A 27,245-nucleotide genomic window follows, 5' to 3' on the forward strand; every position below is an offset into this window, starting at 1 on the left:
GAGAGGCAAAGATTTATGGCTTGAAATGCATCTTTCTGTTTCCTCACAAAACAAAGGTGAGACCCAGACATCCAGTGGTTACAAACAGCAGCAAAACCAGACAACTTTGCTCCTTGGTACTGCTGCCACATGTGGGGCAATAAATTGTTTTTACTCAGGCCACTGGATGAGTCCTCAATGTAAAGGAATAAAAATTTTACAGTGAAACAGCTTTTGGAGGCTTCCCTGGTTGAAGCAATTCCTCATCCCCTAGGTACATTTCCACATTCCTAACACCTCTTACGGGTTTTTTTTGGTTTGTTTTCATTTGCTTGGAGTTTTGGGCGTTGCTTTTGTTTGGTTTGGTTTTTTGAGCTTCCTCCCTGCTGAAAGCTTTTCCCTGGAATGCCCCAGTCACCTGCAATAAAGCAGGTTCCTACCACTCTGCTGTCTTCATCATAGCTCCATCCTTTTCTGCTCACAGACTTTTAAGAAACGAACACTTTAAGCAGAACACAGTACACAGCTAATATCCATCAAACCAAACAACTCCAGCATTCCCCTTGCTGCCGCTGCCAAAAGACAATCTGGCAAAACAGCATTCTCAGAATTACTGCTGAAGGTTTATTAAAAATCTTTTCAATGCAAACTGAGAATGGAAGGATTAGAGTAACAAATCAGAGCACTGGCATATTCTATAGGGTGCCACTTCTGTCTTGCAATCAGGACTATTCATTGAGCTGATATTAAACACCTCTGGGCCAGGAAAGAAGCACAAACTAGCTTGCTACATCCATGTTCTATCTCTTGTACCCACCCTAATCTCTCCTGCAATACCAGCCTGCACTGCTATCAGCTCAGACAGAAGTTCTGCCACCTGCACCAACACCAGTATCAACAGTTAGACAAACTGAAAACCAAAGTATTTGAAAGCACATAAACAGAAACACACATGATGACTTCAAAAGGCAACAGGATGATTTTAATCTGAATGCAAACAAACAAAATCTAAGGCTCTGAAATTAAAGCAGACATCATGTGTTCTGATATCAATCCCTGGCAGAGGATAAAAACCCAGGCAGATAAAAGCACACCAGAGAACTCCAAAACCTGGATACTTTACAAATCCACTGAAAATATCTTATTTAGTGCATTACAGTGAGCAAATATGTAGGCAAATGAAGGCAAAGTACATCCTTCTGTTAAGACCTTTAGTTTCTTTCACTTAATTTACTTTGCTCACAACAGATGTCCAAGTAGGTACATGGATTGAAAAATCTTATGCTGTTCATCAAGACATAGGGAGATGCTTGCTATCCTGTCCCTAGTGGACAGATGGAATAACTGGACTAAACTACAGCTCCCAAACTCACAAATGTAGTCTCTTTCCATAAATATGATCAGCCTGGTGCCTTTCACAGTGTTTTGCCAGATACTATACAGACCTTACTCAGGAAAATACAAGATTACCTTTTTACTTCTTGAACATAGTCTGCATTCCTGTCAAACAGGTGAGTTACCGAGTTTTTGATTGCTTCATGTTTGAAAGATGAAGCTGTTCCAAAAACAGTAACATTGGGAATGGTTGAACAGAGCTGAGCAACAGCTTGACCCTGCAAACACATTATTATGTTAGTTCACTGACATGGAAATTGGTTGACTAAGTTTGCAGCTGCCAATTCACTCATGACACAGCAAAACCAAGACCAAACATGTGCAAGCACTTCCCAAACGAGTTTATTTCCACTGAAATGCAGTTCAACCACAGGAAAAAAGACACCTAAATCACAAGGATATTCTGAAGACAAAGCAGTCCTAATAAAGAAGGTCTAGTCTTCCATTCCTAAGGGATCATGTCTCCTTATGGCTTCAGTAGGAGACAGCAAGTTGCTATAACAAATGCTGCATAATAAAGAAACTCTGCTTTACCTCTTATTGATAACAACAGTTATTACTGATGATTCAAAATGCAGGAATAGACCCCAGTCACACTAACAGGTCTGCTTAGGCAGGGCCCCAGGCTCAAAACTGATCAACAGCAAAGGGGATAAAGCTTAGAGCACGTCCAGGAAAATCATTCTCCCTCCTGGTCTGGGCAGGAATCCAGTGGGGTCCATCAGATGCTATGTCAGCCTTTAGGCAGGACCTGGGACATTGAAGAATTTGTGCAATTAGATGTCTGTACTTCGAATTTCCAGTTTTGGGTCCCAGAAGGCCGTAAGTGCATTTTAACCTCTAATTTCATGAGGTGGAGAGTAAGGAAGCACTGCCTAACAGCTGAGCCACCTAGATTTCAAAAAACATCCCAGCAGGTCATCTTTCTACTACCCTAGGTTTTGTTTTACTCTTAACACACTCACAAAAGGAAAACAGACTTTTGGTAGCCACACCCTACCTCTTCTTGCACCCACATTATTCTACTGGAGCCAGCACAGTTACATGGATATACCCAGAAGTTAAAAAAATGGCACTGTCATTCTAAAAAAGAAAGTCAGATGGAATTCAGCAGGATCTTACATCTACAGCCCAAAGATTGTCATTTCTAAACTGTATGCATGACTAGTAAAATCACCCAGGGATAAACACATTTCTGTTCACTCCAACCAGAAACTCTGATTATTAGTTGCACTAATAATACAGTAATTAGCACTTGAGTTTTATTCAGAGCAGGATAATTAGCTAACCCTGCATACCCTGGGGATCTTGGCATCCTCATGTATTCTGCTGAACGTAACTCCAAGCAGAACACCACCAGAGAGGGCAAGCATAGCATTTAAGTAAAATGAAGGCCTTGTTGCCTTTGTAAAATTGTGGCTCAGGCCTGTTACTTTGGCTAGAGAAGGACTGTGAGGAAAGTCCGTGAGAAGAAAAACAATTAGTTTCTACCCATGAGAATGTAGTATCATCAGAAGCATGAAAGTTAAACAATGGAAGGAGAAAAACAGCAACATATGTTATTTTTCTGAATGCTTGAATGCCTATGCCATAGGTAGCCAATGGTAGTATGTTGTGGTTAATAATAGCCAATGAGTCTGCTGTAGTAGTTTATCCGCCAGTGAATCTGTAACACGAATGGTAACATACAAAAGGTGTATAAAAGAGGCTGCTTTGTTCAATAAATGGCTTTTTGGCCCTTGAAAGAGGCACTGTCTGTGTGTGTTGTGACTGCCCCAACAGTGACAGGCAAGGATATTATTTATGTATGGAGGCACCCAGGAATTTCAGACTGGTTTCCTACTGGGTTAGTCAGCAAACGCCTGCACAGCAAGGCACAGCTTAGGTGATCCTTTAGACAGGCAAACAGACACAGAAAAGAGAGCAAGAGAGGGCATCATTCTCATTCCTACTTTGCAGAGGAGGGATGGAACACACCACAGCAAATTGAACAGCTTGTCCAACAGCTCAGAGAAGCTCACAGCAGGACACAGGTACCAGTGCTTACTCCTAGCATGGTAAATCCAACTCCATACCTCTTCTTTTTAAAACTATCCACCATTTTCCTTGGTTGGAATCCCTAATCTCTCAAAAATCGTAGGAAAATCCACTCCGGAGGGGCCACATCTCACAAGATGTAAGGTTTTCAGGGAGCAGAAAATGTTTCACTCTACTTATATTTCAATTCTCTATTACTTACCTTCTCATTCTAAACCACTCCCAGATTTTAGCCTCCACAAATAATGTAATATAAAATTACAAGAAAAAAAATCGGGGATTTTGCATATGTTCTTTTCTTAGTAGTTTTCCCAAGCAATCCTCTTTTCTCACTTTCTGTGTCTCACAGAAACCCAACACCCACAGTGATTTAGATAAATCAGTATTTTATAATGCATGGCAGTTGAATGAAATTCTGACATTATTGATCTATTCTCTAATTAGTTTTCTGCATTTTCAATCTAACTTGGGAAGATGAGGGGTAGTGAATATATCCTGAATCAAAACCACTGAATGTTTAAAAGGTCAAATATTCAAGAAGAAAGCATGCTGATTTTTATCCTGCAGAAGACGATTAACATTTAGCAAACTGACAGTCAGATGAATAGGAGAAATGCACAAAACCATCAGGATGTGAATAACCTATTTTCCTCCTGACTCAAACTCGTTCGTACACCTCTCCCTCCCCCCAGAGATAAGCTTATCTAAAATCCCAGATCAGCTGGGAATACTTTCCAGCTTTCTGTAGATATTTGAAGCCTAAACCTGACTCATATGACCAGTACTTTTATAATTGGATGAAGTATTTTGAAGCAATTCCACAAAACAGCCTTCTAAAGTTTTCTGAAATCTTAATTTGAAGTTGACTCTTATTTCTGTGCAAAGTATTTTTAGCAGCTGTATCAGGAATTTAGGAATAAAGGCTGATATTGGACTTTTCACACTTTCCCCACCAAAACAGGAGAACTGAACTCGACCTATGAACTCAACCATTTCCCTAATTTCTGTGGAATTCAGCTAAGCTCTATAACAGCATTGTGGCTATGAAAGTCACTCTTAAGTCTCCTTTCTAATCCCTCAAATCATGTAGCTGCCTCTGGATTAGTCGCCAGTGTTTAGAGGGTTACACGTTTTAGTTGCAAGTACTGAGCCCCAGTGTTCAGAAGATCCAGGGTTCACAAAAGAAGCATCCACAAAGGGTTTTGCTGCTGGATGGAGGAGCATCCTCCTCCCAGGGCAGCTGAGGAGTCCATGCTGGCTCCCGTGCCCCTGCACGCTCCCACCACGGGCACGCCAGCCCTGCTCTGTGGTAAACAGGGACAAGAGGGTTTTCTGTCTCCTCCCTGCCCAGGCAAAACCACATCAACTCTGCTACCAGCCTTCACTGGCTTTGGAAGCAAGAACCATGTTAGCAGAAATAGTGTATGAACTCCAAAACCTTCCAAGAAGGTGCTAAATTACACAAGCATGGGTTGAAAAATATTCTTCACATACCTAATTTTCTGTATACAATGCCAATTTCTACATGTAAGTACTGACCAGATTCTTGCTTTCTGAACCTAGGAAAATGAATAAGTTTAAATGGCAAAAAATAATTATTACTCGGACAATTAATTTTACCTTTAATGGAATTTAGCAGTCTTTGGGAATAAAAAATAATCAGGTGATTCACTGAAGGGATAGACATGGTTACAAATTATTCCCTTGAAGCAGAATTGATCTGCTTTAATGTATTCATATATTTTATACACTACTTATCACAGAATCATAGAGTCATTATGGTTGGAAAAGACCCCTAAGACCATCAAGTCCAGCCACCAACTCAGCACCATCACCATGTTTTATCACTAAGTCGTGTCCTCAAGTGCCACATCCACACATTTTTTGAACGTTTCCAGTGAGGCAGAACATCATGTGGTGAAACCTCAGAGAAATTAATGGCTTGGATTACATAGTTTAGATTAAAGAAATTAATAGCTTGCGGAATGAAGGATGTCTGCTAATGCTGGACGTGTCTCCAGCGTCACATTCTGCTTGATGGATTCCTTTTCAAGGTATCCTGTCAATTCATAAAACCAGTATGTTGAACCTAATCTACGCATATGATTATTATAGAAATTAATATAAATTTATATCCTTACAGTAGTTTTAGATCCGCCAAAAAAAAAAAAAAAAAAATTGAGATTTCTTCACATTCCATTGCTTTAAAACCCATGTCTAAGCCTGCAGGATTGGAACCTTCTCATACTGAGATAATCACCTAAAAGAATGGAAAAGTTGTTTTCTAGGAAGTAACAATGAAACTGACTGTTCTGTGCATTTAAACAATTTCAAAGAAAAAAAAGTCATTGATATTTGAAAGTCAATATAGAAAGCATGAATAGAACGAAACTTACTAATCTAATTAACTTGTTAACACAAACAGTTCTGGATGAAATATAAATAAGGTGTACAAGTGAGTGGCTTTCCAAAAGAGTCTGACCTGATGCCTGATGTGTCAGCTCCACACTGAATTACAGCAGCTATGAGGCAGAATCTTCTCAAGAAGAAAAGTATCTTTTTTGCTATTATATAAACTGAGGACAGCCTGATAGCAGGAGAGAATAAACCATGTAAAAGATACCACCCTGCAAAACTACATCAGTAAAGAATTACCATTTCTATGATATATTTCTGCAGCCCAAAGGTGCTACAGCATTTTTAAAAATAGCATTCAGACTTTATCTTGCACAAGAAACTTGTCTGGAACCAAACGTGAGAAGAATCCAAATTCCAAAATGCTGTGATTCCACATAACCATACCTGAAAGTGGTGTGAAGTACTCAAAACATAGCACGAAAACTGCAAGGGGAATCATCTACTGATCTCGTGGCATCAGGAAAACTCTTCTCTGGTGTTAGGTGAAGTCTGATACACAACATTTCATCTCCTGAAGGCCTCATTTTCCCAATTACAGCAAAGGAAATTGGAAACCAAACACTAGGGTGAACATGCAGAGTGCACAAACTAAAATGTGATTATTGGACAAGCATAAGGCAGCATCTGCTACACTCAGTGCACCACAAATGAGTTTTGGAGTGGAGGGAAGGGAAAAGTGACCCTGAGATAATGATCTCTCTCACCCTCAAAACATTTTCTGCAACAATTAGCAGGGTGTGTTTTTCTTGCCCCTTTGCAAAATTGTGCAGCTGAGCTGCATCAAAAACTCAGGGCTGAAATCTCCATCTGGCACAAATCCTCTGCAGTTCAGTGGAACTATGACAATGTACCCAAGCAAAACCCATCCAGAGGAAACAAACTCCACCTGGAAAGGCAGAACAGCCAAGGGAGAGCTGAGCACTGCCTGTGACCTGGCTCTGCAGGTGACCTGGGGACAGGACATGTCCTCTGGGGAGTGCAGGGCTGTGAGAGGCAGAAAGAAAGTCCTTCAAAGGCTGCAGCTTGCTTTGGTCAGGGAAATCGCTTTCTGTGCATGGCTCGCTGGGCTTTTGTGTTTGATTAACAGATCATGCTCTGAGGCAGTGTCTGGAAATGGGCTTGGCTGTGGCACCAGGACTCTGCAGTGCTGCTGAGGGAGAGAGCACATCCACTGCTTCAGAAGAAGCATGTACCAGCAGCTCAGCCTCCACTGCCCTGCCTGGCTTGAACAGCTTGGTACTTACAGCAGCCTAGACTTGGTTACACAGTGTGTGAGCTGATTTATTCCCTTCCTTGGCTGCTGCAGATGAAACTAGAGGAAAGCACTTCATCAAACACAGAGCAGCTGTGAACTCCTAATATGAAAAGAGCAAGTGCTCTTTTCCAAGGTACCAAGTAAAGGTGTCAGCAAAGCGGGCTGGATTAGTGCCATGGCACAGTGTGCTGGCCAGGACCATCCAAGAGAAGAGCCAGTTCTAATTAGTCACATTCAAGGAGTTCTGACTCAAACACAGGAGTGCTATTTAATGTGCTCCTCCCTGCTAAGTGCAGACAGAGCAGCCTACCCATACAATATTTGAAAGGATCACAAATGCTGAGACCTATTTTAACAGGATCTGGCTTTCGTACCATCTTACTGCTGCTGTGCTCCCTAACAGCTCAGAGCCCAGGAAACACATCCTCATCTGCCTGGAGCAGGACCTGCCTGGAGGATGACCCAGGAAACAGACATCAAACCTTACAAAAACAGGGTATGACCAAACAAACCTGCTTTCAGCCTGAAAAATACAGGCCAAGGAGAGATTTCATGATGAGCTTGTTGTAGCCATAAACACATACATATCCTACCACAAAGATCTGAAAGAAGTGCCTCAAGAGGAAAGAGGAGCTATTTTAATTAATGGACAACACCAGCAGAGGAACAAAGATACATTAACTGGCCATAAATAAAGTCTGAAAAGCTTTCTCACAGAGCAAGACAGAATAGAGAGATTCTGAGTGGATAAACATACAGGTATTTTTTCAAGAAGAAATTAGATTGTTCTCTTGAAAGGGTTCCTATATGCTGTCTGTGATAGCAGGTGACTAGATTCACTAAGAAATGCCAGTTCTTTGTCAGACAAAATATCATTACTTCGGTGATTCAGAAGGGAACACATCCTCAAATATTTGCAATGTATGCAGGGGAGACACAATAAAAAAGAGGGTTCCTGCCAAGCAGTAACAAATCCTGCCAGGATGGCCTAGATCTGTTGCCAAGTCAGATTTACCCTTCAAATTTGAACATGAGAACTGCATCTGTAACTTACTCTGCTTGCACTTCCTCTGCTGCTGAGCCTGAAAGGGAAGGTCAGACAACAGCTCCAGGAGAAGCAATCAATGCTCCTGCATGGAAGGCAGCTTATTTTTAGCATCTGCAAGATCAAAATGCTAAAGAATTGGCTTATAATTCTGCCTTGAGTCTGACGGGTTAAGTGATGAGACTGGTGTTTACAAAAACCTGGTAAATAACCAAAGCTTTGTGCTCTAAATATTCAGAATAGGAAGTACATGAAGAACAAACAAATAAGCAAATGGGCATAATGGCTCTTTCTCACAAATATAAAGCCCTGCAGGAATTAATTTTCCAGGCAGATATCACAGAAATAGGGACTGGATTTATTGAAGCTCAAGAAGAAAGGATAAGGTTTTTTCCCTTTTTTATTTAATATAACAGTCCTGTATTTATACTAATTCAACAGTTTACATTCATAATTTTAAGCAAAACTCTATAATCTCATCCATGCCTGTGCTGTGACTTGCACTGAATGCACTGACTTAGTCTTCATTTTAAAGAACTAATTGCCTCTTAGAGCAGACCAGTCCCAGCAGGGTGCACACTTACTGCTCAGTTTTCTCAGGGTATTTTCTTCAGTCACCACTTTGCTTCACTTTAAAGAGATCTAGGAGTATATATGTGAAGGAAGCTACTCTTCCATTGCCTTACAGTCATTTCAAACTACAGTGTTTCACAGTTAAGATAAACCAATATATGTCCTACAGTAAGTCTCATGTTCTTGCAGAGTCATCATTTTGAGCATTAATGTCTGCTGATGTTATGGCTTTCTCCCTATTTTAGCAATCAGTTCAGAAGGACACAAACATTTCCATCGCTTTAAGCATTTAAACTCGATTTGTATTAGACAATTATATTTATTTGTGAATTACTGAACTGCCCTGCTATTCAATTTAACAGTTTAATCAGAAGTCCTAATTGTCCTGCCAAGCAGAGGCCTGAAAGGGAGCAAATGGCAACCTTGTTAGAATCTCAGTCAGCAGCAGGATTTAAAAAGTATTCATCTCTTGTCAAAGCCTGAGGGAACCATGGAATGCAGCTGTGAGCCTGCCTGTTCTGTGCTTTCTGGGAAGGCTCCTGAAATTTCTTCAGCCTCCTTCACTGTCCAGGGTGAGAGCTGAGAGTCGGTCTGTCTTAACAGCCCCTGTCCTAAGGAGGAAAAAAGAGACAGGAAAGCCAAAGCAGTCCCCTTTCCAAGCAATCAAAATCAACAAGCTGGCCCTATGAAAACCAAATGTCATCTCTCCTTCCAATCCCCCCTTCTAAGCATTGCAGCAGCTCCTCTTCTGAGGGAAGGGTACAATGGACCAAGTGTCAGCAGAAGAGTTTGTGGGTGTCCACCTCTCTCCTGGTTCAGGGACACAAAGTGCTTCCCTACAAGTGGCCACGTCTCCTTCCCTGACCAGGGAAGATGGCACGATGCCCTGACCTCTCCAGGGAGTGGGTGGCAGGGAAGGCACTCATTTGGTATATGGAACTTGATTCAAGTCTGTAACACAGAGACAGGTGTGTGAGACATTTTTCAAGACAAGTCATCTTGGTATATTTCCTTTTTCTCTCCCTAATCTTCTGATGTCCCCTGAAACTTCTGGAATAAATAAACTGACTTATCTAAAGCAACCTGTCAGACATTAAAGGATACTGTTCCCTACTAATCACACTCCAGGCACAGATGGAAAGACAATTGCTATAGTTACCTCACTACCAAAAATATCTACCAACAAAAAGAAGGCCACATAAATAAACTGAGATAATACACAAAAGTCCTTGACTCCATTTATTGTAAAAGCTGCAGGATCTTCCTAAACAGGACTGAGTAGCCAGAACAAAGAACCTAACAAACATTTTTGAAGCAACAAGTTCTTTTTCATAAACTGCCTGAAGCAGCTAAAATAATGATCTTGCATAATGAGAAATGAACAATTAGAAACTTCTAGTCCCACAGGGAGCCTATTGTCTCATGAAAGTGTTCTGGAATTTCTCTGACATTTAGAAACAAACTGGACAGATTTCCCACTTGCTGAAAGCGGGGAAGGGCATTCTATCTATTAAAGCAACAGCACAAAAATAGATCTTCTTATAGCAGCTTCAGTGACAGTTTTCTGTTCATTAACAAAGATCTTTGTGAGAATGATTTGTTTGATTGAAACGGTCAGATTTCTCAAAGGATTAACAGACAGATTATTAAGGTAACACAGACCCTTCTGAAATCTTTATGCCTGCTTAGCAGAAAGAACAAAAAATCCATGCATCTTCAGAGTGGTATTTTACCTCAAAAACCTATCAAGCAATGGGAAAATTTCCAATTCTTGCTCTCCGTGTTCTTCCCTTACAAGGAACAAGGGACTGTGTGAGGCCCTGGGACAATGATCAGCATCCTGGCTTGCAGGCTGGCCAGCCCTTTCATCACATGGTCTCCCTCTCATTTACAGTCCCCCCGGGATCCTACACAGCCCTTCGTCACTTACTGGCCAGCCTGGCTGCTCTTCCTGCATGTCTGGTCTTTTCCTTGGAAACTCTGGTTTATTTAACTGCTTAGCAAGTGATGGATCTGATTTCTCCTTGTTCTCCTGGCAGCCAAGCAGGATCCATCCTTCCCTTAGCTTCTCTCAGAGAAGGTTCTGAGCAGCCACAGCAGAGGACCAGCCAAAAGCTGCCCACTGAACAGCTGGGATGACAGAGGAAGCCAGCAGCTCCTTCCAGGAACAGCCCAGCAGAGAAACCGGGCACTAGAGCAGAAGATACGTGAGAGCTGACATTAACAAAGCATGATAGGAAAAGAAGAAGGAAGTAACAGAGGCAACTGAGGTCAGAAAGAGCAAGAAACACAGAAATCTTAAAAAGGAGGAGTTCATTTTCTCTAGAGACACAGGTATGTGCAGGATTGCTTTGGGGCTAATTCTGTATGCCCACTGCCAGGTGGGCAAATGGCCTTAGAGCTACAGCTGAGACTTTGATTCCTGTAGGATATTCCCCTGAATGTGTGGCCTCATGTTGCTTTAACAGCCCTGAATTCCACACGAAGAGATTTCCCACTACAGAACAATAGTCAGCCATAACACTCGGGGCTGTGCTGTGCCAGAGCATAATACGATTATAAATTCCGTTCATTTACACGAGTATTCCAATAGGACCAACCCTTTACTGCCAGTGGGATTATGGTTAGCTAAAACTACCTTGTACAGGGAACTCATGAATTTATTCCACTGATTACAGCCTTCATTTATATGAGAACCCGAAAGAAGGTCTAAGGGTACAGAATTAAGGATGGCGTGTTTGGGGCTGCCCACCAGACCTCAGTAGAAAACAGAACATTAATTTAGCATAAATAAGCCATAACAAGAACACAGAAAAGGTACTCTAGTTTCAAAGGCTGGTATCTGCTAATGGCTCAGCTCGAAAAATCTGTCTTATGAAAAAGGACTGCATAATTTCAAATGTAAACAAACTTCCCAGTCAATATCTTAATATTCTGCACAAAACTTTAATATTTTTCAGAGGATAGAGATTTTCCTAAAAGATACTTCAAGGAACTGGTAACACAAAATCCCAACTCTTTATTTCACTGTGTGGCCTGGTATTCCCATAAACTCATCCTTTGCCCGTGCCACACAATGCCTCCGCAGGAATGATCCAAACTGTAACATGCAGCAGCCACCACTGGCTCCAATTTAGAATTTGTACCTTTTCCTCAGGGTTCACATGAGAATTTTTCACTGCCTTCAGTCCATCTACAACACAGGGGAAAAAGAAATCTTTCACAGTGAAAGCATCACACACACTCACATGTTGTATGTGCACGTGTATTCCAAGAGGGACGAGTACTGTATGGAGGATTAGGGTTACCTACAAAGACCTTGTGCAGGGAGCTTATTTATTCCTTTCACTACACTCTTCTTTAACATAAAAGTACAACATGTGTAAGTTCAGGAATGCAGTAGTTGGGACAACACTTGATCCTTGATCTGCTGACAACCAATTAGGGGATTTTTCGTGAGGTTTTTTCAGAGTTTAGTGTCACAACATTTTTATTTCACCAAGAGCTCCTGCCAACTATTCACATCAGCATTTGGATGGGAAAGCAGATGCAGTTCCTCCCAGTGCAATCCCTCACACACAGGGATATCAAATCAAACTGCAGGTTCTGGCTCATTTCAGCAATCAAGACACATCAGACTCCTTCAGTTACTCAGTGACAAGAAAGCAACAAAAGTTCCAACTTACCACCCCACCTCCTGCCGAGTGTACCAGCACAGACATGCCTTCTCTCAGGTTAGCAACCTCAAAGAGCATCATGTAGGCAGTTACAAAGTTCATGGGAAATGCAGCAGCTTCAGAAAAATTCATGTCATCTGGGATCTTGTAGACAAATTCTACTGGGGTACACACTACTTCAGCCCAGGCATTGTAGTTCACAAAAGCCATGACTCTGTCTCCAATCTACAAACAAGGAAGAAAACAATGTTGAGGATCTGACTGCAACTGAGACTGTAGAGAGCAACCTGCAATACCTGCAAGTCCTGTTCAAGGTGTGGGTCACCGGCTGACTGTGAGGAAAATGGTGCTCCACATCTTTGGCAAAATAGCAGTTAAGCTGCTCAGCTTTGGGCTTTTACCATTTTTAATGTAACAAAAATAACCAAAAGAAGTTAAAGCCACCTCTTCTTCTTCTTTTTTTTTTTTTGCTACACTCTTGTCTGATAGAGCAGTCTGTATCATCACTAATACAGATCATCTTTTGCTAGCAGAGCTCTCAAATAACAAAGGTAAACAATGAAAACAGCATTCTTCTTACTAATAACCAGGAATTTTGCTTAAAGATAAAGAAATGAGGGGAAAAGGTTATAATTATATTGATGAGAAGCATGCAATAAAGAAAATTATATCCAGGATAATTTTCATTTTGTTTTCTCAATCCTCACACTAATTTAGAGCCACCTTTCCTCTCTGTGGAGTGAGAAGGGGAGGCCTTGTACTCTGGTAGATGGAGCACATGAAAGGGTTGCAAAAGCTCTCATTCAGAACATAACACCATCTGTATCCACTCTCTGTTTTTATTATCCTATTAACTGATTCTACCAGGACATATCCATGATTGTAATCTCCACAGCCATGCATCAGAGCAGAATTTGATTCTACAGCTTCAAATAAGCTGCCTTAAACATCAAAAATATACCTTTGGATTTTAAGGCACTGTTAAATCTGCAAAGTGAATTTGACAGGATTTAAAGGAGCAATGAAATATTACCTTAAATGCAACATTTCTCTACTCAGTTTCTTCTGAAAATACATGGTAGTGAAAGAGTAATTCACTATGGAGATATAAAGGCTTTCTGTAAATATTAGGTATAGCTGGCTGCTCCTAGGAACCTTTCAGAGGTCCAGCACATCAAGCTCTTATGTTTGTATATGGCCTTCATTGCAGCTTCAGGTTTTTAAATCAGAGATACTGACTCTTCTCAGATGGACAAGAGTAACAACAAGGCACAGCCAGACTTGTAAAGCAACGCTCACCTTCAGCCCTGGAACCGGGCTGCTGGGTCTGCAAGGGACAGCCACACCGAGCAAATGTTTGGCCAGTGTGTATTAAAATCTTCACAGGCACAACTCTTAAAAACTCTCAATAATTGCTTGCCACCAGCAACCCCATGGCATCTTTTACCTTGCTTCAGACCCTTTGTCTTTCTGGAATACACCAACCAAAATAACATCCTTAACCACGAAAGGAGCTCTTCAATGGAGCCACAGGATAAGACAGGAATAGCATCAAACTCCAGGTCTTTGTGTTTTAACTAAAACTAACAGCAGCTGTCCCTCTAGAATAACTTTGCTTATCTGCCTGATACTCTCACATTCTACTAATACTCTCTAATGCTTTAGAAACTACAGGTATGGAGTAAAGCACAACACTTTTGCCTTCAGGCAAATGTTTACAGCACAAGCACATTTTGGTCTCCTGAGCGCTTGTCACCGCTTTGGCTTTGGGATATTGCAGGTTTGCTCAAAGCTAAGATGCTGCTGACAGTTCTGAAGGATTTGTCTCTTTTTAGAATGAGAATGCTGAAACAGAGCTGTCATTCCAATTTCACTGAAATGCCTCCTCCTTTTGAAAAACATTCAAATTAACAATGCCTCACTGGTAATCACTCTGTGGTTCCCTTTTGCTCTTAGAGAAGCATCTAAAATAGAAAGTCTGCTAGGATTAACTAGTGCAGATGTTAATATGCCCTATATTCTTGCCATAAATCATAAATGATTACCAAAAAGAATGCAGAGAAGTCCCTCTTGGTGATTCCCAAGGGGTTTCTTGGTAACAGTAGGTACCACATCTTACCAGACACTATTCAGAGCCTAGTCAGATTAGACCTCACTTCTTGGAAATCATCCCCAAAACTGGAGAGAGATCAGGCCTGATACAGCTGTCATCATCAGAAACCAGCTTTTTCTTTTAATGGGAGAAGGAATAGGCATTACACGTATTTTAGGAGGGCTTGAACTGGAAGAGCTCTACCCAGGGAAAGAAGGTCAGAAGACAGAGGGTGCAATCTCTGCCGTTGCTGTGGGCAGAGGTAACAACAGATGTCAAGGAGACACCAAGAGATCTGGTGTGCTCCTGTTCTGTGCAAGAATTCCTTAAAGAAACCAACAAAACATTCTTCCGTCATCCTCGTGGCACGTTCTCCTGCTGATGGATTCATTCCCATGCACAGCTGTCATTCTGAGTGTGGACCCTTTTCTAGATCACTCAAACACAACCAGGCCTATGCAGATTATATACAAAAAATGAAATACTATGGCTTGTTTCAATTGCAGGGAGTACACCAGTGCACAAATGTGCTCCCCAGTCAGAACAAAGACGTCACTTTAAAAGAGGCACCGTATATCAGTCAGGTGCAGTGTTATTCAAACAAGCACCATATGCTGTAGCCTCACAATGCCCTTTAAAAATAGCAACAACTTTAAAAATGAGAGTGCTGATCTAGAGCAGAGGCTTTCTGTACTCCTTTCAGAGAATATTCTTTGATATGGAGCACAGCTATGAAGTACAGATACTAGAGCAGAACTACTGAAGCAGCAAAGGTTTTCAAACAGCAAAATTATAATTCAGTTATTGTTTGTAACAAATACATTGAAAGATTACGACTTGTTTCAAGGCAGAAATGAGGCAGGAAGGGAACTGAGAGAAATCCCCTAAGAAGATCTCATCACTGAAACCATAGTTGAAACTAAAATGGCCATTATCTTCATTCAACTGACATATTTTAGCTTTTCAAGAAGGGAAAAATGTTATCTTTAAATAAAAATATTTATATTTATTTATACCTTCTTAAGATCCAGATATAATAAGAATTCAGAAAATTTGATTACCTTTTGACATGACTGATTGCAAATAACTAAGACAGGATTGACATGATTTGCTCAGGACTTGTTTCCAAAATTTTTAACCTACTTAGGCAATAAAATGAAAGTTTGCAGTGAATATAGACATTTAATATCAATAATGGAATAGGAGGCAGGACAAAATGCTGTTTGTATGCAATAAGAGATACCAAAGAGCCCATAACCACTTATGAAAGCTTTATTATATACATAAACTATTTGTCATTCATCACATCCTGTCAGGTGAAATAGATGCTTTTCTGGAGAAATCAAAATAAGTCCTATATCCAGAATCAGGATAATTTAATCTGCACCTCATTAATGCACACAGTTTTAAGAAGCAATGCTTATTGTAAACAGGGCTCTCCTTATCCCGAGATCAAAAGCTGGAACTAGAATCAGCAGCACCTGGGCTTTGAGGAAAAGAGCAGTGATTACAGCAAACATGGCCAAGAAAAGAAACTTAATAAGTTAACTTAATTTCTTTCATTTTATTAAAGGACATCAGTCCTGCTTTCCAGATCCTATTTAGCCATCAGGATGTGCACATGGCACAAGTGACTTTTCAGGAAGGATTTGAAGGAGATGACAGTGGTCAATTCAGAAACTAATTCAAGAGGTCATTCTCATGCTTGGGAAGCAACAAGGAAAAATTGACCTTTTAGATCTCAACAGGGTGGTGAAGGGTGCTGTCACCAGCAGAGCAGAAAGGATTAGAAACTGGTGATTATTTATATGAGACTTATAACTCTCACTTTGAAAATAAAAAATACTACCTCAAATCCTTTCACAGCGTCTCCAAGAGCTTCTACAATTCCAGAACATTCAAACCCAGGAACAAGTGGCGTCTTAGGAGGGTTGTCGATATTCCCCTGCCGCACCATCAGATCAATAAAGTTCAAACCACTGTAAAACACAGGAAAAAATAAAATCAAGACTATTACCACAGATCAAAGTAGAGAAGGAAAACTTGACCCGAGTGATGGGACAGCCAGAAAACTCCAGGGCAGCATTAAAAAGCTGGGCTCTGCAGGGTAACAGGGGCCCAGCAGACATTCCCACTCTTGGGCAGAGGGTACACATGCCCAGCAACCAGAGCTGCCAGCAGCCCCGAGCTTACTGGACTGCTGAGCAGGCACCCAGGGCAGTTAAAAATTCAATACAGCAAAACACTGACATTTCTAAGAATGCATTACCAACTGGCAAACAAACCCAGGTCAATTTAGGAAGAAAAACCCCAAGCCTCACACATTATAGGTATTTTGGGCTAGGAGCTACATGATCTAACTGTCCTAACCTTTGATGTGACCCCAGGAATGCATCTTGTGTTTTTCTCAGGCAGGAGTCCAAACTCTGGCATGAACTTACTAAGTACCAGATAGGGTCTTGTTCTAAAGCTTTTGTTTCCTGGATTGTGTTTGTACATTTTTGCAAAAGTTATTAAGGTCTTTGAAGTCCTCAGGTTTGCTGCTCAGAAAAAAAGATAGGTCTTTCCCCATAGTGTCAGCTTTGCAAAAATCCTAAAGCACTTTTGCATTGTGTTTTGTATGCTATCCAATTTTATTAAGGAAAATTTTGTGGTTTTCCAGGCAGCCACAAAAAAAAGAAAAAAAAAAGAAAAAAAAAAGAAGAAAAAAAGAAGAAAAAAAGAAGAAAAAAAAGAAAAGTCACCGCTTATCTACTATGTGCATATATTGATTACTGGCCTTAATGCCATAGTTAAAACTTTAAAACTCCTAACTAGCTGAAAACCTCTTCATCATTAATCCATTGTTCCAAAACACAGCCCTGTTTTTATGGTTAGTCAAGCAGGCAGCCAGTCCTACTCACACATGTGATACCAGCAACTGCTTGGATACGTCACATTACTGATGTGCACAAGGATTTATGAGATGGAGCCTTAGATACTAATCAAGACACAGACAGACTGAACAGACCCAACAAATTAAAACGTAGAGTAGACACACAGCCCTAACATGAAGACAACATGGCATTCATGGCATGTAGGTCACTGGGGAGGGGGAAGGAAATCCCACCAAATGTAAGCATTCATAATTGTGGCAGAGGGTTTAAGAGCAACCTGAATGCACAACTTTCACATGCTCCTACACAAAGCTTATAATATCAACCATATGGAAGGTTAGGAGAGGTTTTCTCACAGTTAAGTTGGAAAATCTGAAATTATTTTGGAAAGGTCACTTCTTATCCAGTGGGTAAGACCACTTCCTACCATAATGTCAATAATGAAAGAGAAATTCCAAACAGCAAAATGCCTGCAAGGCAGTCATTGTTTCGGGAAGAGGAACAAACAAACAGACAAAAAATTCCAAAACATACCACGAACCCAGGAACCCTACAGCACTGATGGTGGCAACCACTATCTGTGTGCATCACCTTCAACAACAGTTTTTAAAATACATCTTTCCCCACTGCAAGCATTTTACAAGAAGTTAACTTTTCCCTACATTTCTGCAAGAACAGGCAGGAAACACTGTGATGTCATAACAAGTAGGCAAGAAGGAGACAGGTGAATATGCAAAGGCCATTGCTCTTGCTAATGACAATGATCACAAATAGATTCCTTCTCATGAAGTAACTTGTCAGACAGTTTTTGAAAAGGCACATGTTCAGTTCTGCATCTAATGACACAATACTGGCAGCTCAGCTCTGTCCTAATTCCATTCTTTATCCCCAATGAAGGGCAGCAAAATTATATTGAGAGTTCATCTCTATTAAAGTAAACCTGCAAGATTTCACACTAGAACAGGTGTGATAAGGGAAGAAAAAACACTACACATGGTATGTAATAATCAAGTCTCATGTTCTTATCAATTTAATTACTAGTTGAAACATGGAGTGTTGACCCGGCTTTCCAATAATTTCTAGTCACTTTACAGAGAGTTTCTTCTTCATTCACTTAATCTGTCACCTCATACATTCTTACATGTTGTCACATCCCTGGTACTCATATACATGTATTTATACCTATTCTTCTCCACTTTCAAGGAAGGACAGAAGTTTTGTTTTACCTGAGAAATTTGAACACCAGTAGATCTGAAAGCATGATTATGTTTTATTTGTTAACTCAGCCATTTTTTTTTCCTTAGAATAACCTGGAGGGCCTAAAGACGGATGGCTAGTTTTGTAACTACATCCAAGACACCCAAGTCTTTCCTTGGGATTCAATCAACAGCAGACTGTTGGAAAAGTTTGGTTGCACAGAACATCACAAGAAAATACGTTTCATGAAGAGTGGTGGTTTTAGAAATTAAGCACAGTTTATTTCTTGTACCAGGGCAAGCCAGCACAGCCTGTTCGAAAGTGACTCCTGAACTTTAGGTAAGGGCATATATGCAGCAGGAGAAGTGTAAATGCAAAGCAATCCAGTGACAAAAAGTAGGCAGTGTATTTTTAATCCTAAATCAAGAGCTGGATGCAAATGAAGATAGGGAAGGATATGAATTACCAAGAACAATACACTGACACAGGAGCTCTGCGAGAACCTCCCTGTGATGGAGCAAGGATGTCTCTGTGACCTGCACAGGCTGGATTAACTGTGCATCACTGGAGGCAGAGTTTATCAAATATGGAAGTGTCCTTGAATCTGAATCTGATTTTCTGAGTCTACAGTGCTCTACCGTAACACCAGGTACTTTAGAGGGCCTTGAATGTTATTTTTTGTACTTATGGTTTAGTTTTGCTGCATTTTTATTTCCCTTTTTTTACATATGGAAAGCAACAGTCAGCTTGTTGTTCCTTGCTCCATCCCACACACTCAAGGATGCCCAATACCTTCCATTGCAAAATCCCAAATCATGCAGACCACTCTATGACACTTTGGTTTGGAGAGGTGCTGCTTTTGGTCTGTCTTTCTTATTTCGCAGTAAAACTCCACTGAAATTAATTACTGAAATTAATAAAATGCAAATATAAGTCAAGAGCAAATATAAGGAGTACTGAGTTTTGCATTCTCAAAATCCTTCCTCTTAACCCGAGCCAGCAAACTGCCCAATTTTTAAATTAAAAAACAGAAAACCCCATATATCTATATCTATACCTGTATCTATAGATATAAAGGAAAGGTTTAAAGTTATCAGGTCTCACGCTTTTTATCCAGAAACACCAACACTATATGAGCAAGGCTGCCTTTAGGAGCAACACTGATTCTCTGTCCACTACGCTGTTACACTTAGAATTTCTTTTATCTGCTCCAGTCTTTTAAAGTGCTGTTGTCTCACAGTCACAGTCAGAAGGGTCACTTCTGCCTCATTCCTCATGATGCACATGTACAGCAGCACAAGGAAGAAATAATTATAAGAGAGAAAAGAACAATAGAGGGATGTAATTATAAGACACCATTGCTTATTCACACAACCTGTCCGAAATACGGCTTCCGTTCGTTCTAGCTACTTGTCTCATCTTTTAAACAGTATGTATCCCAACATTCTGCTGCCTGCAAATTACAATACAAACAAATACAGGAATTTCAACTGCTTCATCATTATCAATCAAATATTATTTCAGGAAATATGAAGAAGCTGTGACTCAGCTTGGACATCGATGGCTGTTCCATTTCTTAGTCACTGAATGAGGCTAACACATGACTCATCTCAGCTGACACATTTTCAATTGGATCACTGATATTCCAGACCTTCAAAAGAATTATTCATCTGGCTTAGTGCTAATAGCAACATAGCTTCCATCTCCTCCATTTCTGGTACCATACTACGAAGTGTATGTATATGACTTAATGGGTCTAGACATATGATTCAATTGGTTTTATCCCCAGGGAATTCAGAGACCACACAGAACTTGCACTGCTACTGGTGTATACTATTTATCAAGCATGTGCATATCCTTCTTAAAATAAAGATTATTTTTCTCCATCAATTTGTCGAGTCAAATAATAATAATAATCTCTAGGGGCAGTCAACTACAAAACTGATTCAACTGATAACATGACTTGTAAGAAGTATTGATGACTGGAGCAACTCATCTTGGGTGTGTTCAGCACTGCCTGCATCACCACGTGCACGCTGCCCTGGGCAGAGCCAACACCCTTCTCATCCGGTCTCCCGAGTCCATCATCATCCCAATCAATCTTCTGCATTTACAGGCTTGGGTCAAAAAGATCAGCAAACTGATTTTGCCTTGCCTGGAAGCACACTTTGGTGACCTGGTCACATTTCAGCCCTATGGCCATTTCCAGTGAGGAATGACAAGCAGATGCTACCCAGCCTGCAGGCTCCTCCAGCGTGAAGGGAAGCTCCCAAAACACACGAGGCATTGTGCAACCTGGCAGTTAACTGTGGAGCAGCTGAGCAGTCTGCTGATGTCAAACAGCACGCATGCAACTCACACAGCTCTACTGATACTGCAGCCCTGGAGAGCAGCTGCAGCTGTGGCTGCACAATTCTATTTTATAGCCAAGTGTTCTTGTGCAGGTAGCTTGCTGTTTGTGATACATATGCAGCTACTGGTTTCATGAAAGTGGAATTTATACAGGTACTGGAAAATGCTGTAAATCCCTGACACATTTCTAGGAATATATCCATGTGCTAATAATATTTTTAGTTTTGCATGTTAACTTTTGTTAAGCCAATGGCTGAAAAAAAAATCACTCAGGAAACAAAACAGACTGTTCTCAAATGGAAATACAGCCCTGCTTGATAGCAAAATGAGCTGCCCAACAGCTACTATGCTACCATCAGTTCTATTCACTTAGCACAGAATTTCTTGCATTTCCCATTGTGACTAGTAGAGAGGAAAAAAACCCAACACCAAACGTGAATGCAAAAAAATCCCAGCCCATTATTTATTAGTACTCATTCAGATTGATGGATATCCCTATTTTTCATAGGCAACACCTTGGAAGGGGGAATACTCACATGGGTCCCAAACCTTATGAGCACCATTAAGAACAGGATGGAAAGCACAGCATCTGAACAGGTCAAGAGACTCAGCTACATCAACCTATCAGGATATTCCAAGATCTGAAGCAGATCCACTGATACATGATTCAAAACAAGCTCACTGCCCCCTTTCAGTAACAGTTTTAACACAAGTTACTTCTTAAGTAAACAACTTGGCCTTCCCTTTCCAGAAGCTCCATGTTTTCACATAGCAGAAAAGGACAACAGAAGATAAATCCCTGCCTAGGCAAAATTAATTCAGTCTTTGGTAAACATCAAGTTGTGTAGTAAGATCCTAATGTGGCTTCTGTCACTCAAAAAAATTAATCCTATTTTCACGAAGGAACATGTGCACTACGAACCAGCAATCTAGGAAGAACAATCTGCTCCGATTGTCTGGGAATACGAAAAAAAAGCCATCTAGGAAAGCTTGTTTCAGGATGCTGCCATACTGTAGCCACTTGTCACCTGAACACAGGGACTAAAGCTGGGAAGTTATCCCGAGCTCTGGCCACGCTGCCACACCAGCTGCGAGGAAAAAGGATGCTGACTTAAGTAAGCGATTCCCAGGAGAAAAACAACAGCCAGTGTCAGACGGGAAAGAGGTGCTGAGCAACACGCACAAGCTGGCACCCACATTTCTCAAAGAAACCCAAACCCTGAACGCAGTTGCCCAGGCTTTTCCCCCCCCCCTTCCTCTCAGCTGGTACCATGAAATACCACTGACAATTTTCTTCCCTTCGCATCCGCTGCCGAGCGCACACAAACCCCGCTGCCCACCCCGGACCGGGGCTGCGCGGAGCTCAGCGCTGAGCCGGGGGTCCCGGCGCCCGCGGGGAAGGGACGGGGCGGCGGCGGCTGCCGGGAGCGGGGCTCCCCCGCGGGGAAGCCACAGGTGAGGGAAGTCGGCGCAAGAGCCGGGGGCTGCGGGGCTCGCACGCTCCGAGCACACGGCCGCCCGGCCGCCCGGCACCCGCGGGACCCCGCACCCCGCCCGCGCCGCCGCCCCCCGCGGGAAGGAGAGGGCGAGGGGCGATACTGGACCAGGCTTTGACGCGGATCTTCAGCTCGCCCTCCTGCGGCTCCGGCATGGCTTTCTTGGACACGCGGAGCTTGTTGAGCCCCCCGAAGGCGGACAGCACCACGGCTCGCATCTCCTTGGCGTCCCCGGCGCGCAGGCTGCCGCCCGCGCCGCCCTCGGCCGCTTCCCTGCCGCCCTCCTTCTCGATCATCTGCTCCGTCTCCTCGGCTCGCTGCGCTCCCTCCTTGGCCATGGCGGGGCTGCGGCGGCTCCCGCGGTGCCGCCGTGCGAGGCCGGTGCCGCCGCGTGGAATGGCCGCGGAGCCGCCGGGCCCGCCCGCCGCACTGCACCGGCTGCGCAGCGCCCTCCGCCCCGCGCCGCCCCCGCCGGGCCCGGGCAGCGCCCGCAGCGGCCCCCGGCACACAATCACAGAGCCAGGCCGGCTGGAAGGACCTCTGAGATCACAGAGTCCAACCTGTGACCCATCCCCACCTTGTCAGCCAGACCATGGCACCGAGTGCCACGTCCAGTCCTTAAACACCTCCAGGGATGGGGACTTCGCTACCTCCCCGGTCAGTCCATTCCAATGTCTAATCACCGTTCTGTGAAGAAATTCTTCCAAATGTCCAACCTCAACTTTTCCTGGAGCAGCTTTAGTAAGTCCTGTCACTTGCTACCTGGGAGAAGAGCCCGATCCTCACCTGGCTCCACCCTCCTTTCAGGTAGTTGTGGAGAGCGATAAGGTCACCCCTGAGTCTCTTCTCCAGGCTGAATAGCCCTACTGTCACCTTAGGCCAGCACAGAGCCCAAAGCCCGCTGAGTTGAGTGTGAGGCCAGGCTGTCTGTTTGGACCAGCCACCCTCTGTGCCCCAGAGCTCATGGCATCGCGGATTAAATCCCCACTCGAGATACCCCGTCTTGATCCTCACTGGGGAGCCCAGTGTGCAAAGTCACACCTTCCGTGTTCCTTGTCCTGAAGGAAGCTCGGGGCCAGCTCAGTGAGCACTTAGCGTCAGAAGAACCATGCAGGTGGACAGTTGTCTCATGACTGACACACACCTTTGCAGCAAGAAACACAAGCTTGAGAGTCTGCTGTAGAGCACTTCTATATATATACAACAGATCTTTACCTGGTGATCAGTGCTGGTCTTTGCTGGCTCCTGTGGGGAGCCAAGTCCTTTAATATGAGCACAGGGTGTGCTGCAAGGTGCCCATGCACCAGAGCTTCCTGGGACTGGCCTGCTTTGGGTCCCTAAGGAGGCTCAGGCATCATCTACTTAGCTCTGTGTTAATGAGGGTCACTGCCTGCAGCCTCAGCTGAGGCAGCTGAGCATGGATTTTGATGGATCACTAGTTGTGGCTCCATGGATGTTGATGGAGTGTCTGTTGAGTTCAGTATTAGATCCCTGTACCAATGTGTTGATGGCCCCATGGTACGAGTAAATCAGCTTCTTACCTGCCTAAAATGATGCATGTATTTGTGGCGTTCCAAAATTCACTGTGGCATGCTGTGTGTATGGAGACCGGTCCTGCAGACCTCCCTGTGGGCACAGTTCTTCCATCAAGGCCCCCCCCTGCAGCAGCTGAGTTCTTAAGAAGTTTCAGGACCTCTCTGTTGGGGATTATGACCACCCTCTCTTTAGGCTGTGTAGTTGTAGTGGTCTGAGTTCATCAATACTCCTTAATTTCACAATATGCATTTACTTCATCTTGGTCATGTATTTAGGGTTCAAATATTTAAAGGAAGCCAAAAACATTGGAAATATCTTAGCTATAACAAGTAATGGGGTAAAACATTTTCATTAACAGTAACAAAGTGAGATAGTGGAGGAATGGAGAGAGCTTTAATATTCCTTTGCAATTTTGGGGTTTTTTCTCCCTAGTCTGTGAAAACTTTGCAGACAAAGTATTTTTTAAAGGCCATTTCTGAGAATTTGTCATCTAAGCTGGACATAAATGAAGCAGTAAATACATGTTAGGGGCAAAAGAGAAATAGTTCTAGCCTCAGGGAAGCTTCACTAGCATCATTACCTCAAGAAGTTCAAACAGGTTTTTTCAAAAGTGAAGTCTGATGCCTCAAAGACCACTTCAGTTGTCCTTAAGGTATGTTTTGACAGACTCAGAACCAGCTCATTAACACCATCAAGAATTTTGTGTGTGAGGTATTAAAGCAATGCCATTCACTTCAGTCCAAGTATCAGTGTGTGGAGAGATCTAACTGTTTTAGAGATCAGGAACCTTTTTTGCTCCCTTACTCCCCTGCTAATACCATAAATATCCTCTCCCTGTTCCATATACTTGGCTAATTCAGTGCTATAATGGGGAATACAAGGTTCTGTCACTTTCGATCTGGCCATTTGAATGCAGGACCAGGCGGGCAGCAGCTGAATAAAGAATAACATGCACTTGTCTCCAAATTACTCTCTCAGCTGGCATCTTGTTCCAGTTCTAACTCAAATGAATGGTGAAGTGTAGAGTGACTGGGGAAAGTAAAGCAGATAACATATGGCAACTAAGTGACATCCAGAATGATGAAGAGACTAGGGGACAGCTCACTCGCATCACTCCAGCAGTCTGAAACAGCCACAGAAGTGAATCTGGGCCTTCAGACTGCATTTGTTTTGCAATGGTTTGTGAGTCTTCTGATTAAGCCTCCCATATTGATTTAAAGCTATCTCTATTCCCCCTTGGTCCTGAACCAAAAGTAATTTATCCTAAATACCTTAACCATATGCTGTTTGCAAGTCAAAATGTTGAAGGACGGCCATTTTGTAGAAACATGATGTATGGTAGAACCAGTAATTGCACAGGTCAGTTGTGGCAACCAAAGTAATGTGCAGCAGATATTTTTGGATAATCATGATTCCATTACTTTGATTTAATTCCTGAGCACTTCTTTAAGAATATTAGATGATGCAGTACAGAAGCTTACACTGATGTAAAAGCAGGATTTATTCTGACAGTTGACTGTAAATTTAACCACTCTAGAAAGAGGCTGTGAGATGGCCATTCATATCACCTAAGTCTTCACTAAGAGCATTCCAACGGTGGCTTTCCACTGACTTCAGCAGCCGGTGGATTGGACCTGTAGAAGTGAAAACACAGAACTCGATTTGATGGGTATAGACAAGCAGTGAATATTCATGAACATACTGTGAGAACCTGAGCAAAAGGTAATTAAGAGTTCTTTTGTCACCATCTGTACCTGCTGGTCAAGCTGGGGATATCTCTTCTTTGAAATAGTGGTTTTTAAAAGGCTATGCAGAAAAGAAGGGAAATGGAACAGTGGATTATTTATCCACTTATTTGTGGATAAGTGCTGGCAGTCGCAGTCAACATTTCCTCCTGATTCAGATCTTTTATTTCCAGAACATAATGTTCCTTTGTGCAGCAAATGAACCTAAATATGACTACATCAGATACTGTTTTGAGGGTTCAGGCCTGAATTTCATGGAGGGAGCAGCAATTCAGGACAAATCTGACTGTAGTATTGCCATACTTCTGGAGGAAGTTAGTGGAAGAATCTGAAGTTGCCACTGGAAACACAGACCCAGTGGAAGATTGGTCAAAACCAGAAGTAGATGAGTTAAATGCAAGGTCTGATGCTGTGTGGAGATGAAACCAAACCAAACCAAACCAAACCAAACAACCCTTGGACCATAGTGCAAAAGAAATATCCCCCACTAGATACTCATTATGTATTTTACACCACTTCTTTTTGGAAGAACAATGAGGTTTGTATTCAAGAAGGACTCAATGCCATTGTATCAGTTTCCCTTCTCAACAGGAACAAGACCCTGAATAAGGGCTAATAACTTTGCTTGAAGGAAGTAACACATAAATGGCAAAAACAAATCCTCAGTTAGAATGCATTTTTTATCTCAGTAATTTTCTCTGGGGGCATAAATCATGTTCTGCTTTGAGAATAAAGTATTATAAACATTTTTGTTAGGTTAAATTATTTATTTTTCTAATAGTTATAAATTAAATTAGAAAATCGTATCGATGTATGTTCTGGCTGTTTTAATGCATTATCAAGGCAGTTTATAATACATTGAGGTCCAAAACATTGGTTTTTTTACAGTCTATTGTCACCAAATTCTGTCTAGTGCTGAAAACAAATCCAAAACAAATTATGTTTTGAAAACCTGTTCAGAACACCTATTTCAGCTGTTGCTAATGCCCTACAGTCCACAACATCTTGTATCTCTAGGAAAATTGGTTTAGTGTCTTTTCCTACCTGTATCCCTGTGTAGAATATATTAACAAAGATACTTCCAAAGGAATCTCCAAGAGTACAGGATGCTAGATTTATTTGTTTGGGCTTTTTAAAAAGAAAAGAGACCTCTATTTCCTAAGGTTAATTCACATTAAGATGATTGTATTATTTTATTTTATCTTAATCAGGGGCTTTCTCTTGCTGGTGAAGTTATGTATGAATCATAGCAGCAATGAAGCAATTCTCTGATCATAGGCACTAAAAAGAACTGTACAGTTCCCTTCAGTAGATGGAGTTTAGAGCTCCTCTGCATCATCAAAACTAATGAAAATGTGTTGCATTTTAAACCAAAGAGGAAAAGAAACGAAAGCACTCACAGAGGATTTGGCAAAGCAATATATGCCAGTATGACTTATCCTGCTGGCTGCTCAGTTATTGTAGTCCTTTGCTACTTTACCATTTGTCTTGTTCAGAGATTGTGCTCAGATAATTCAGTGATGGGTACAACAGAAATTAAATAAATCATAGCTGATCACAAAGTAATACAAC

General features: G+C 42.0%; 1 protein-coding gene across 1 annotated transcript in view; it reads right to left on the minus strand.

Annotated features, from left to right (window-relative positions):
* The window catches only part of VAT1L (vesicle amine transport 1 like), a 56,593-nt gene extending 33,738 nt beyond the window's left edge, over positions 1 to 22,855 (minus strand). Inside the window, exons 1-4 of the mRNA XM_032121658.1 lie at positions 22,501 to 22,855; positions 16,321 to 16,450; positions 12,389 to 12,604; positions 1,450 to 1,592 (exon numbers count right to left, since the gene is read on the minus strand). Coding sequence (XP_031977549.1) covers positions 1,450 to 1,592; positions 12,389 to 12,604; positions 16,321 to 16,450; positions 22,501 to 22,730 — 719 coding nt within the window. The 5' untranslated portion in view covers positions 22,731 to 22,855. The remainder of the gene's footprint in view (positions 1 to 1,449; positions 1,593 to 12,388; positions 12,605 to 16,320; positions 16,451 to 22,500) is intronic.
* Positions 22,856 to 27,245: the final 4,390 nt, after the last annotated feature.

The sequence above is a fragment of the Corvus moneduloides genome, chromosome 12, assembly GCF_009650955.1.
Source record: "Corvus moneduloides isolate bCorMon1 chromosome 12, bCorMon1.pri, whole genome shotgun sequence".
In the NCBI taxonomy this organism is placed as follows: domain Eukaryota; kingdom Metazoa; phylum Chordata; class Aves; order Passeriformes; family Corvidae; genus Corvus; species Corvus moneduloides.